At 30.2% G+C, this 14,269-nt stretch overlaps 1 protein-coding gene across 1 annotated transcript; it reads right to left on the bottom strand.

The window, feature by feature from the left end:
* Positions 1 to 609: 609 nt before the first annotated feature.
* Positions 610 to 14,239, bottom strand: LOC113851317 (amino acid transporter AVT1H). The gene is made up of 4 exons (XM_027481782.1): positions 14,089 to 14,239; positions 2,579 to 2,653; positions 1,331 to 1,938; positions 610 to 1,149 (listed from the first exon to the last, which is right to left on the bottom strand). The coding sequence occupies exons 1-4, from the start codon at positions 14,237 to 14,239 to the stop codon at positions 610 to 612; spliced, it is 1,374 nt and encodes a 457-aa protein (XP_027337583.1).
* Positions 14,240 to 14,269: the final 30 nt, after the last annotated feature.

Below are 14,269 nucleotides of genomic sequence, written 5' to 3'. Positions count from 1 at the left end.
ACTTCTTGCCGTGATTGAGTGTATGCATCAATGCCAATATTCCTGTTATAAAAAAGTTGATTTATCAATTACAAAAATTATATTAATTTAACATAATTTTAAAAATTCATAAAATAAGAACACAAAATAAAGAAAACATATCACTGCACAAAAAAGAGAACGAGTATACATATATTAGCTATTTCATTTTCAAGAATAAGTGCTTGAACTTATAATACCAACATAGATTATCCTTGATTTTAAAGTAGATATAACTATTGCTATCCATAAGTACGGTGGTTTATATTACTTTCAATAGAGATATATGGTAATCTCAAGTTTCTGGCATCATGGTTTATATAACAGTTCCTTTTCACATTCACAGAATATTAGCCTGGAATAAATTTTGTAAACATTCAAGCTAAGTTGCAGGGATCCTCCAATGACCCTCAGATAAGTTGGAATCGACACGAGTAGTATAAGCAATATAGATTTGTTGCTTTACTTTATGCATGCATGGAATCACATACATAGCCATACACGACTCGTATAACATTACAAGATTTAGTGGTACACATATATAGGTCTAATATTATATATAAGGATCTCTCATGAATTATTCCAAGTGGCTCAAGTTGAGTTATGTGATTGGTAATTTTTGAATAGTAACTTTGAGGAGGAAATGGTACCCATCACCCCAAGAATAAACCCGAATGTGATGAGAGACATGTTTAGGACTAAGAGAGGCTTTGGTATTTGACCCCAACATATCTTCATGTAGAAAGCACATGGAAAAATTAAACAAATGGCCGCACTAACAAGGGAACCAGTGAGGCTAAGCACATGCTCGAAGTAAGGAATTGAAAGAGCAAGTGTTAAAATGACCAAAAGCAAAAGTGAACCCACGCAGCTCCTAATTATCATTTTTGTCTTTCCACTCATGGCACTTGGAAGTGCATGCTCTAGTTGAATTGCCAATGGTGTAAATTCAAGTGCATATTTGGTCATGGGTGTAAGCACGGTTGCCCACAAAGCAATCTTTGTCACAATTTGCTCTGGTGGCATGCTAAGAGTGATCTGAGACTTTATATCATTGCCAAACATTTTTGCACCCATGAACCCCAATGTCGTATAAATTGTTGTAACCACTGTGAAGCTCACAATAGAGACCTGAAATTTCCAAACAAAAGAGTTTATAATAAAAATGCTTTAACATTTTATCTTATATATAATAAAGTGGGAATTTACTACTTCATGATTGAAGTCTTGTTAATTAACCTCCTATTCCAAATGTTGAATTGAATGTTTTTATTAAGTTGACAAGTCTATAAAATTTCATATAGTCACATACCTTGGTAAATTTTGAGGGGTCTTTCATGGCTTTATATAAATCAGGGAAAACAATATGTCCTCCATAGCCAAAGATATAGAGGCCAGAAATTGATGGAAAATTATGGAGCTGAAGGACAGGTATGGTATGATTAGCTTTGACACCTCCAAAAATTGCAGTGGCTGCTACACACATGAAAATAAGAAGAGACATGAGAATACCAACAGTGGAAAGGAAAGATATGGAAGATAGATCTCTGATCCACAAACTAGGCAGGGTAATCAAGACTGCCACTACTGTTAGGAGCTGTGATGAAGAAAATTTAGCCAAGTGCAACTTCAAATTAGTCCCCAAAAAGACTTTGATCAAATTGTCATGCAATGAGATGGTGTAGGAAACAAGGGACATGAAAATTTCCATGTAGAAGAATGTTGAAGCTATTAATCTTCCTTTTGCTCCAAATGCATGCTTCCCAATATCCACAAAACTTCTTAACTTGGGATTCTTTTTAAGGCATTTTCCAAGTATATGAGAACAATAAGCACACATCACTCCAAGTCCTATAAGCATGAATGCAGACACCCACCCTCCTTTTTCTACAGCATATGGAGTTGACAATTGCCCCAAACCTTCAAAAAATATGTAGTTGAACATATCTGTTAATTGATAAGGGAATATAAAAATTTCAAAACTTTTGAATAATTTGTTAGTATTTTCTATCTTAATTGATTTGGATCGAGTAATTTGATGAATTTATTTTGTTGGTGGGAATCTCCAATTTTGGACAAACACCAAGTGGATTAGAAACAGAAATAGTGACCTTGCGAATCTTAGATACACTACTCTAAAGAGTTTTTTGGTATATATGTTCTGGATTCTGTTTGGTATTCTAAACGTTAATCCCGTATCCATGCAGGGAAAAGTAAATAAACTTACAAAGCTGATCAGAGCACACTCAACAGAAAATATCAAATTACAAATTTTGAAAGACACGATCACATATGTGAAAAGATTCGACTCTTATAAACAGGGGATGCATTTAGAGAGAAAAAGTATATGTAGAGCTATATACCTAAACTGAAAATTTAAAATAACAAACACATGAATAGCTATATCATAAAATTAACTCTAACTTATGAAAAGTTTTCTTAAACTTTATAAAAAGTATTGTTTTTTACTCTTTTTCTAACTTACGTGGACATCTTAATAATTATAACTTGATTTTACATTCTATTGTGTGCAATTGAAGCATATGGAAACTTTAATTACCTATGAGCATCCCCACCATGTTGATGACAGCATGAGTAAAAGAACTGTTGGCGTTAGCATCATGATTGGCGCCTTCTGTGACAATAATATGGTCACAATTACATTGTTTGTTTTCTTCTATGCAAACATTACAGTTTGGCAAAACAACCAAGTTTTCACCATGCACTGTCACACTACTACTATCAACTTCACTCGTGTTTCATACAGTTCAATTTGAATAACATCTTGCTCCACATACTAATAAACTTGCAAATAATTTTAAGAGGAAATGATGGAGGAACACAAACAACTATTTTGCTATTCAAATGGCATGCAGGACGTGTATTTATAGTTGTATAAAGAGAATGAGGTGGTGTAGGTGGCGTCAGTCTGTGCCCAGATTCTTAGGTTGGATTTGATTGCCAAAGAATGAAAGTGAAATAAACTTAATGCTAACTTAATTTAAAGTTACAGGAAAAATATACATACTACTGTAGATAGTGATCAGAATAAGATTTGGTGCCAAATCAATGGTCTAAGACTATAGCTAGAGTTTATTTTATTTAATAAATTAATTCCAGCTGATTTTTTCGAATCGTTAAAAAATCAAAAAAAGGCCATTAAACCTCACATGTTTTCTCACCAATTTGGCTTCATATTCATATCATCTTGAGACATGATCAATATTCATGTACTTTGAATAAAACAATGCGTTGTGTATGTATATAAATATATATATATATATATATATATATATATATATGTACACGATGAATATATATTTTCCCTATTATGCTTTGAAGCCAAATACAGAGGTGTGATCATGTCCATATGTATGCGAAATTAAGAAACTTGTAAGGGCTAGTAAGTAGTATTCAAGTTTATTATTCGGGCAATTTGGGTATGTTAGTTGTAAGGTACAAGTTATTCGATCAGTTGCTTTCATTTAAGAATCGCATGCCAACGTAATCTTCCCCTTTCCCCAACCCTCCTTAAATTACAAATACGAAAACACAACACGAATATGAGAGAGAATATATTATGCATTCATAAGATACAACACACCCATAATATAATACATAAAATTATAATAAAGGGAAAAAAACTTAACTTAAATTGTAAAATTTATATAAAATTTTAATTAAAATATAAAACACAAGTACATGCTCAACGCGGGTAAAATAATAACTATTTTACAATATATATACTTCTTTATCATCAATTAATTAAGTTAACAATCAACAATAACGAGTTAGATATTCAACGTATGCGAGATACTAAAGTAGAAAAACAGTGACAAGTATGTAGGTATATAACTTAACATTTTAAAATACTACTTTATGTTTAATATAGAAAGGATTTTTTTACATTTAATTTATATTTAATATCAGTTAAGATCTTGCCTCTTAGATTATATATGTATATCAAATTATTAGGTTGATATGCTAGGAATGTATGGCGTAATGAGCACAAAAATGCTTAGTGTAAACGAATTTAATTTAACTCATATTCGGAATGATGTATGATATTCTGTGTGTTATTGTTGTGGGGGAAATATTCGAAGGAGTAACTTCAGAAGGAATTTAATTTTGTTAATGGAAAATGTACAAAGAAAAGATAGAGTTAAAATGCGACGTGACTTATATCCACCTAATTGGTACGCCAAAACGTGGCTTTACGAATCCAACCAAACAATACTTGTGTGCTATGCTATTTATTCTTGCCCTAGCTATCGTGTACCACAGTATAATGAACAATTATATATGTTAATTACGATTTGAAAATGAATAAGCATCATCACAATTAATGAAAATTGCTAAGAAAAATTTAATTTATTTCTGTATAGATTTTTTCGTTGGTCTTTCTATTTGATTGAATATAGTTTTGTGAAAAATAGTTGGGCTTTCTAAAGTCACCTTGGGCTTGGGGTTGAAAGAGTCAGAACTTCAGTTAATATGCTTTCTTTTTATATCTTTCCATAATGTTTAGCATTCTAAAAAGTTGAGTAATTAATGTTCTACTTTAACGAAATAGTGCTATATTATATAGTTAGTATATGATGAATCCAATTTTCTTAATGGACTGATACTGATATAACCATAGTGATTGAACCCTCCTATGATCACCAATTAGGCCCATTATAATGTAAACCATTTTACAATAAAGCCCATTGTATGGACCAAATTTGAAGCCCATTTGTAGTTTTTCCCAAAACTAATTTCCCAGAGTAAATACTTGATAAATGCTAAAGTCCTAAAAATATATGATGAAACCTAAAATCTAATCAATATCAAAATAAGAAGTGTAATATTTAGTTTATAAACAATATATTGATTATTCCTAATACATATGGCTCTAAGTTTTTTTCATAAAAGCCTTGATTCTGAATTCTCTTTTGTTTATATAAATCTTGTTGACTAGTGTCTTAAAGACACTGATTAATAAATAAAAAGATTTAATTAAAAATTATGTTGGAATACATGTTATGATTTTTAAAAGAAGAAAGTCTTGTGCATGAAACATTAAGGTGAAGGGAAGATCTGGTGGGTTTGTAAACTGATAGATTGTGGTTGACATGGTAGATTCAGTCATAATGAAGTTTGGACTCAATATTGCATTATTGAGACACTTTTACTCGTTGCTTACGAATTCCTTTATGCATGGGGATTTGAACCCTTTGTTTGCTCCTAATTACGGGGAAGCTGAGAATGACTTGCATATAATGGATATGACAAATTCATACGGCTTGCATGTGTCATCTGTATAATAATAAGCCTCCACCACTCCAAGACTCACTTATTAATGCACATAAATGTTGCCACATGGTCTTATCATCACTTCTGACTTACAACCCAATTCACCTCTTCTCCTTCACTCACACAAATTCTTTCTAATATTACAAATTATAATTTTAATGTTAAAATATGATTCAACGTTTTTATCAAATATTTTTAAATGCTCATGCTTATAGCTCAATTTACAGAAATTTTGTTTCATGTTTAAATTTGCTCAAATGCTCCAACTCTGAGCTTTGTTTGAGTAATTATGAGATCTATAAAGAAACGTGACAAGTATCAAATCATATGCATGTAATTTTGACTTGCTAAAGGGACACAGCTGAGTGGAGACAAATTGTATGAGATGTAACATATTGTGGGCAAATAAGCTTATTTTCAAACCAGCTCATTTATATATGTTCATCACATGACTGATATAGACGGGTCAATGACATTCCTTCTTTCATTAAAGCTTAGTTTCAATTCCATCATTGGATCTCCATTAACGTGAAGTGAACAATTTTGTTTAATCATTGAGAATTTTCTATTCAATTCTCTCTAACTCATAAAAGTCATCAATGGCACTCTCATCAGAGGTTAATCAGCTGCAAGTTAATTGGCTTGTATTTTGCTATATAAAAGGATTTGGTCTCATACCCAAGTTCATTTATTCAATAAGAATTTATATGCATATGACCTCTCACATGCATGGTTGTGATGAAGTATTAATATGTGTTATATTTTCATAATTAATTGGACATAATTGATACAAATTTATATCCAAATACCAAATTAGGTTTTCTAAATTCTAATTATGGCTGGCTTCTAGAAATTTGCTAATTCTTTTATTTTTGGGTCCTCTGTGGTGGAAACAATAATAGAGCTGCACCCTGTGGGGCATATGCAGTTACATTTTATATTCTGCTCTTTATCTCTGTGGTAGTTGAGACTTTCAGATATCCTTAATTAAAAGGAAAATTAAAATAAGATATGAACTCAAAACCGATGTACTCTTTTAAAAATGAGAATTAATTGTATTTAAAAGGGAAAAAATAAAATAAAATAAAATATTTGAAAGAGTTTCTATATTTAAACAATACCTTAGTTTAGTTTTTAGAATAGATTATATTATGTATGGAAGTTAGTCATTAGCTGTAATTTATTTTTTTGAATTTATATTTACAATTTTTTTAACGTATTTTAAAATCCATAGTCAGTACGAGTGGGACGCCTTAAAGAACATAATGGCCCTAAATGATTACATCAAGATCTCACTGTAAAAACATATTCTTATAATTAAATGAATTTAATATAGGAAAATACTTGTACCATTAATATAAATTGTGTTTCTTTAATTTTATAGTAAGAAAGAATTGTTAAGATGTGTGTATATCAAAAATAAAAAATAAAAAATAATGATGTATGATGTCATTATAATGTTTTTTTAATAATTCAAATAAAAAAAGTTGTATTTTCGTTTTAATTTGGCAAAAATAATTGGTGGACAAGAGAGAAAACTAGTTGTTACTTGCACTCGGAGTATCTTTATTCTCATCGTCATTGACTACCCCGAAAAGGTATTTGTAACGTATCAATCATTCATCTCTTATAATCAAGAGACGTGAACTGAAAGAAATAAATTTAGACGAACAATTTTAAATTCTTTCATACTATCTTTTAATAATTTTTTTATTAAATAAAAAATATTCAATCTATTTTTATATTTTAAAATATAAAAACTTAACTTTATAAAATATTAGAAAGATACATTAATAAAAATTTATAACATTACTCAATTTACATATCGCAAATTTACAAACCACATCATCATCTAATAGTTTCTAAACAATAAAAATTATATTCGTAGTCTCTAACTAAATATTTAACAGGCAAATTACAAATCGTATAGTCACAATTAGTGATAAAAGAAGTGATTTTACAGAAAAATATATATACATTTGAGAATTTTAAAGTGCGTTTGATTCTGTGTCAAATTTATTCAAACATAAATATATTTTAACACACAATTTTGGTGTATATACCATACACAAACATATATAGTATAATTTATATACGATAAGTAAATAAATATTAACCAAGTGTTAAAATAGTTTTATTCTTTAGCATTATAAGTTATAATTTTGGGGTTGAAACTTAATTTGATTAGGTTTAGAGGCTGTGTTTAGTGACGTGACATCCTACAAAGTGGTATGAGAATTGGTAAAGGAAGGAAGTGGAAGAGGCAATGCAATATTGCAATGTGAAAGAAAGGGTGTTGGGTGGGCGTTTGGTATGTGATAATATGAAATATGAATAATGTGATGATAAGGTGAGTTATTTAAAGGGTAATGCCAAAATTGGAATAAGGTGTACGTGTTATTAAGGTTGACGCAGATTGTGTTCGCCTTCAATTGGCAAAGAATCTGACACATCTAAGTGCTTATGGCCCCTCTTCATTCAACTCTTTTCCTCTTTCTTTTCCTTCTTCCATCACCATTGGTCTCTGTGACTTGGTCCCCCACATCCCTCTCTATTCTTTTTCTTTTCCTTTCATCTACCTTCTCTTTTCTTGTTACCATTTTTCCTCATTTCACCCATTTTTAATCAAACCAACTTTCTTCTTGTACTTCCTCTCCACATTGACTTTTTCACTTTTCTCCACCTCCCTTCCTGTATCAATTTTATTCTCTCTTTTAAATAACTTCAATACCATATGATGAGTATTATTCGATCAAAATTGTCATTTTATGTTGGTATTTTCAGTTTGGAAATTAAAATTAGCAATGGTTATGGAGATAAAATAACAATTTGAATTGGAGAACACCAGTCATTTTTAAACTTTACAAACTTCATTTTTAAATTGATTTATGTCTATCATTTTGCAATTATGTATCATATATATATATATATATATATATATATATATATTTAGAGTATATACGAGACTTGTGTAGTGATGTGACATTACCTAGAGCTGAAATGCTAGCCAGTTTTCATCCATTTTAACAGTGCAATTCATTGATATATTCACAGAATATTCGCACAATATATACATCTTATGGCAATTGCATAGCACGTAGTTTTAGTATTACCACCATCGTAATTTTAAAGTTAAATGTTGCAAGGTGACGATAGATGGTTGTTATGCAATGTCATAACTGATCATCTGTAATATTGGTAGTGATGGCATGATGATCGAGGATATAAGGACAATGAAAATGTTCGTATTTATAATGACGATGGTGTAATTAATAATTAACTTTATCGGTGGCGTTGGCAGTGAAGGCAATGGAAACTAAATTAATATAGCGTTAGTGTATCAATATTTGCTGTATTAACGTATATATCTCATATCCAAATACATCATGGAATTGTTAATACGTACCAAACAATTTTACACTGTCCTTTCCGTTCCTTGAAATAAGGACGATACCATTGGTATTACTATTGATTAAATCTTGCTGGTTGGACAGATTCACAGATTAAAGCCACACCAAGTGACCCACTATGATTGATGATGAATTGAAATAAAGGTGCATGCATAGGTGGTCCTTAGTCACAATCAAAAGTACCAGGGATTTGGATCTCTGCACAGTCCAACTAAGGTGCAGTTATTAGAGAAGAAAGGAAAAATAATCGAGTCTCGTAATTTTTCAAGTTTTTATATATATAACTTTTAGATTACAACAGTCTATTATTGCAAAGTAATGTATAATTATAAGATCTTGTTTAAACAATTTAAACTAACACACGGATATATATCTCAAGCACAGATATCACAAGTGCTTTTTTAATTGTATATATCATATCCTCTCTTCAGAGAGAAATTTAAACTTTGACAAAAAGTGAGTGAGAGAAAATTAAAGTTTTAGTTATAGAATATGATCCATTTATTCAAAACATAATATTTGAATTTTATTTTATGAGTATAAAAAAAATATTATAATGTAAGTAATTCACATTTATTACATACGACTTAATTACTTAAATAATATTAAAATCAAATTATATTTCTTAAGTATAAGAGTAGAAGGATTCATTTAGTAACATTTTTTAGCTACAACTTATATTGTCTTAAATTATTTTAAAGAATAAGGGTTTAGTGAACTAAAAAATAAATTTCTTTAGTCTCTAATGGTTTTAAGTGCGAGTCTTAAAAATATTATTACATTATATTAAAAATAACTAAAAAACTATAAAAAATTGAAAAACAATTCTTATAATATAAAAATACTAAAACAATTATTAAAAAATACATGATAAAAGGAATATACTTAAAACTTATGGTTGTTTAATAAGGTGTGACTAGTGACTACATGAAAGAATGGCGGATTCAAGGGGCTGCCACTGGTACACCACAGATCACAATAATCATATTGGTTATAACACAAACATCAGGTTATTATGTTCATAAAAAACGTTTGATCATCCATCCAATATTACCTTGTACCCTTGCCTCTGCATTTAACTTAATTTTTATCAAGAGTGGTGACATGTTCGCTAGTGAACGTTGGGATTTTATTGGGAAAGAAATATACACTCTCACCCAATCTCTAACATTAATTCTTATAGCCAAAGATATATGAGAATGAAAAAAAAGTGTTAAGATATATTATATGATAAAAGAAATATACAGAAAAAAATGCGTAAGAATTTATTATAAAAGGAATACTATTCTTATTTGAAGTCCAATTTCAGTAGTACGATTCGTTCGATGTGACTTAGTATCGATTTGATTGAAAATTAAGTAAAATTAATTTTGAAACGTGGAATAAAATTGAGATGTATTTATAAATTAATTTAAACTATATATTTTAATTAAAATGTGTGCTTTTATATTAAAAATCAAGAGAATTAATTTTTTAACCGTGGAACAAATAACTGAAATAAGGGTTTAATATGTGAAAACTTGAGTCTTTAACTTCAACAGCCAAGCTTAAACGGTTGATTCTATATGTCAATGTTGTATCAATTGTTGGAGTATAACACCACTTCTCAAAAATTTTAAATTTACTAAACGTTATCCATATTAAGTTGAAGTACTAAGGTAAGGATATTTCTCATACCCCCTTAATGAATTTTCTCTTTTGCTGTTTAAGAAAAAAAAATTTGCCCTAGTCACAATTCATCATACTAGTTAAAGAACTCCCTCTCTCTCTCTCGATCGATCGATCGATCTTTGGAGGAAGAAACATGGGCGTGTCAATAATTAAAGTAGTACAATAACCTTTTCGGTTTAAGCTAATATCCACTTGATTGGCATCAAGGGTCCACAAGCCAGTTCCTGTAGCATAGGACCACTTCAAGTACTGTTTTTCTCTCGAACAAAAAAAAAGGGTACTGTTTTCCTGAATTTATCATAGTTGAGGGGTGGCCATGTACTAGTGTTGATGTGCCCCCATGCATATAATGCCAATGCAATGTGCTGGTCCCTGTGAGGTTTCTATCTCGGATTTGGTATCACACTTGAGATTGTTCACTTCACTGTTCCTCCTCTGCTCAACACACCAACATTCAAATATGATTCAATATGCATGCCCATATGCAGTTTGTTCACGTCAATCCCCCTTTAGGACATGTCTTCCAGTGCAAGAAAAATAGGACCATGGCCCAGCCCAGTTCTCACTTTTTCTTTCCCAAGCTTCACTAGGAGTATACATCAAAGAGGGTAATAATCCAAAGGGGTAGTATATATACTCTTAATTTTGAGGGCATTTAAAGAGTTGACTGGAAATTGCTTCATATATACAACGGCATTTTTTGAGATATACCAATAGTTTAATTTCGAATAGAAAAGAAAATTGATCTAATTGATGTGTCATTTTCTGATTTTTCTCATGCTATATTTTCAGATATATTTTTTCATGATTTATTAGCCTAAAATTACTGCAATATATTTAACTTTTGATAGCAGTACTAAGGCGTCACAAAAAATGACTGTTGATAATTGTTATATTTTATTTTCCACGCTATTAAAAGGAGGAATAAAGATATATGTTATTTAAACAACTGTTATTTAATAAATATAGATGTTATCTAAAAAAATGCCTACATCGTCTTCCAAAAAATCTGCAGACAATCAATTGCTTTCCTCACGTTCCCATCGATTACTCCCTCAGGAATGCCAAAAGGGATAGAGTGGCTATGGATAATAAATATCTATTTCATACCCACGTTGATATTCGTTGAACAGGTTTGTTATTACTTATGGATACTTCTAGATATCTACATATATTTATTAAAAAAATATTTAAAGTATCTTATAGGTAAAATTATAACTAAAAGAAAAAGCAAAGTAATTGATGAATTACAAAAATAGCACAATATTTAATTTTAGTATTAATAAAAGGTAACAAAGCATGGCTTGTTGTTGCATAGGGCTTTTTATTAGAGTGGCTGGGATATTGAAATCACACCTTCAATTTTGCATAAGGCCTAAAAGACATACACTCTGAAAAACAAAGAAAACAGAAGAAATTTAGAAATGTGTGTGCACTCACAAATCATCTGCCAACAACCACTTCATGCTCTACTAAAACCTCACTACATTAAAGACCTAGTATGTATCATATACTATCGTGCATTTTTAAGGATAGTTAAAAAAAAAACTGAAAAATTGAGAGGTTATTAATTAACGTCTATTTTTATGTGTAATCATGCTGACCAAATTTCTAACTGTTTCTTTTTTATATAAATCCTCATTTCTCTTTGCGGGAAAAGAAATGAACAATGGCTTACTGTTGTTTTTACCTGACGTGGTTTAATTGACACATTCATTTTTTCTTTTCCTAAATATTACAGCGCAAACTAGCTGATATTAGGAATTTGATACATGATTATTACCATGTTGATAAAAAAAAACACCGTGATTTTCAAAGAGGAAAATTCATTTTTGGTCTTTTCAAAAAGATACATATCGTTTCGATCAGTTTGGTTCTTCTTTATTATTTTGGTTAAATAAAAGGGAAGTGCTATGTAACTTCATCTGCTGGCTCCATTTATATATTGTGCTGAATTTGAAGGGTGCATGAAAGGTCTAAATTAGAATAAGTTGAATGAATTAAAAATACATATAAGATCAAATTGAGAGAATTTTATAATTTAAGGATTGAATTATTTGGTTTTACTTAATCGTCTAAAAAATTATGGTAGATAAATATTAACCAGTTATAACATATTTAACTAAAAGAAACGGGTATTAATGCCCAAAAAGCATATTTGGCTAAAGTTTTCTTACTTCAAGTTAAATGAGTTGTTATTTTATGATTTGCTTTATGTATACAAGCATCACACATACACTAGTAACCTTCTGACTAACCACTAATTTGGCATGTCATGAATTAGAACCATACATCATGTTGGTTTCCAAAATTTTCCACAAAACAAGGTATCAAGAACTATAACCCTTGAAGAGCATGTTTTGGCTGCAATGGTAAATAACATGTCTAGTTGATAGGAGTACGTTTTTCCCTCCTCATGTGAAACACAACACGATCTTGAACCTTTTTGAGAATTCTTCTAATTCAGTTAAATGTGCAAACTGGGCATTCAGTAAATGCCCCTTCAAAGGTAGGGCATGGTGGAATTTAAGGTTTTATTATTCGCAATTTTCAGTAAAAGTTATGGCCATCGACACACTTTTATCTTGGTTTTAAGAAACAAGGTTAAATACAAAGAAATTTTGAGATACAAATTCTAAAAGGTAGTTGCGTAATACGCAATTGTCATGTCATTTTCACATGAGAGTATGAGACTATATCTTCTCTAGCACAATGCCAAACAACTTTGTAAGTGTAAAGATATCGTTAATTACTCTCCAGAGAAACGTATTTCAATGAAAAAGAAGAGTTTGTTATTAAATTTAAAGTAGAGAGGGGTTACACTGCCATTTCCATTTCAACTCCAGCACGAGTCTTTGAGCAGAAACGTATTCTTTTTTTTTTTTTTTGTCTCTTCATGTCTTCTCTGTTTAACAGAAAACTAAAAAACCAAGTTAGACTAACGAATTAAACAGATAAATCTAGGTGATGTTTATAAGTTTTTAATTTTGGAATGATTTCATCTCAAATTAAACATTTTTTATGTTACTAATTAACAAAGTCCAATTTAATTAATAGATGACTGTAATTTTTAAGAATGTTGATAAGAATTCGACTTTAAATCATATATATAAAAAAGAAAACTTTGTTTGAAAAGGTAAAATTCACTTCAATGATCTTTGTCTTAATTAAATTTGACTATCGACTTAAAGATGCCTTTGATATTGATAAAAAAGAATTATTTTTATGACAGATTTCATAAAAATATTTTTTTCATTTATCATTTTAGTTAGTTATAAATATTATTGTAAGTCTTTGTATAACTTTATTGTCAAATTATCATAACTTTAGAATGAGACAAAGTTCTATTCTCCTAATGTTGATAAAAAAAAAATCCTTTCATTGGCCTTGTTTCATAATAATAAACAAAGGTATTTACACATCATTTTTATATCATGTAATACAAATTGTAAATCCAAAATTATATTAACCATTATCAACGTAGAGTAGTAAAAATAATATTCAACGACCATTTTCCTTGGGTATTTACAATTTTAAAAAACAAATAATGTAAGATCTAGAAAGGACGGGGATAGTTAGGTAAATGCAGTATGTAACATACGAAGTACCTACGACTACGAGGGTTCACCTTCTTTAAGGTTAGTTCACATGATTGCCCAAAGCCGAAAAAGTCAGGTGGAAATCAAACCCTCACCCACTTCATCTTTCGACACGTGGCAATGTTGTGATTGTGAAAACCCCATCTTTCTCTCCATTGCATGATCCCCTTTAAGGTTTCTCCCATTTTTCTTCGAAATTTCCACTACCTCTTTCTCCACCGTCCGATGAATCGAGCGCGTTGCCATCACACAGTAGATTAGGTCCACTTTACGTGT

Source organism: Abrus precatorius, unplaced genomic scaffold (assembly GCF_003935025.1).
Source record: "Abrus precatorius isolate BTA unplaced genomic scaffold, Abrus_2018 Scaffold9, whole genome shotgun sequence".
Lineage (NCBI taxonomy): Eukaryota > Viridiplantae > Streptophyta > Magnoliopsida > Fabales > Fabaceae > Abrus > Abrus precatorius.
Note: the sequence above shows the minus strand (reverse complement) of the source record. Positions and strands in the feature narration are given on the sequence as shown.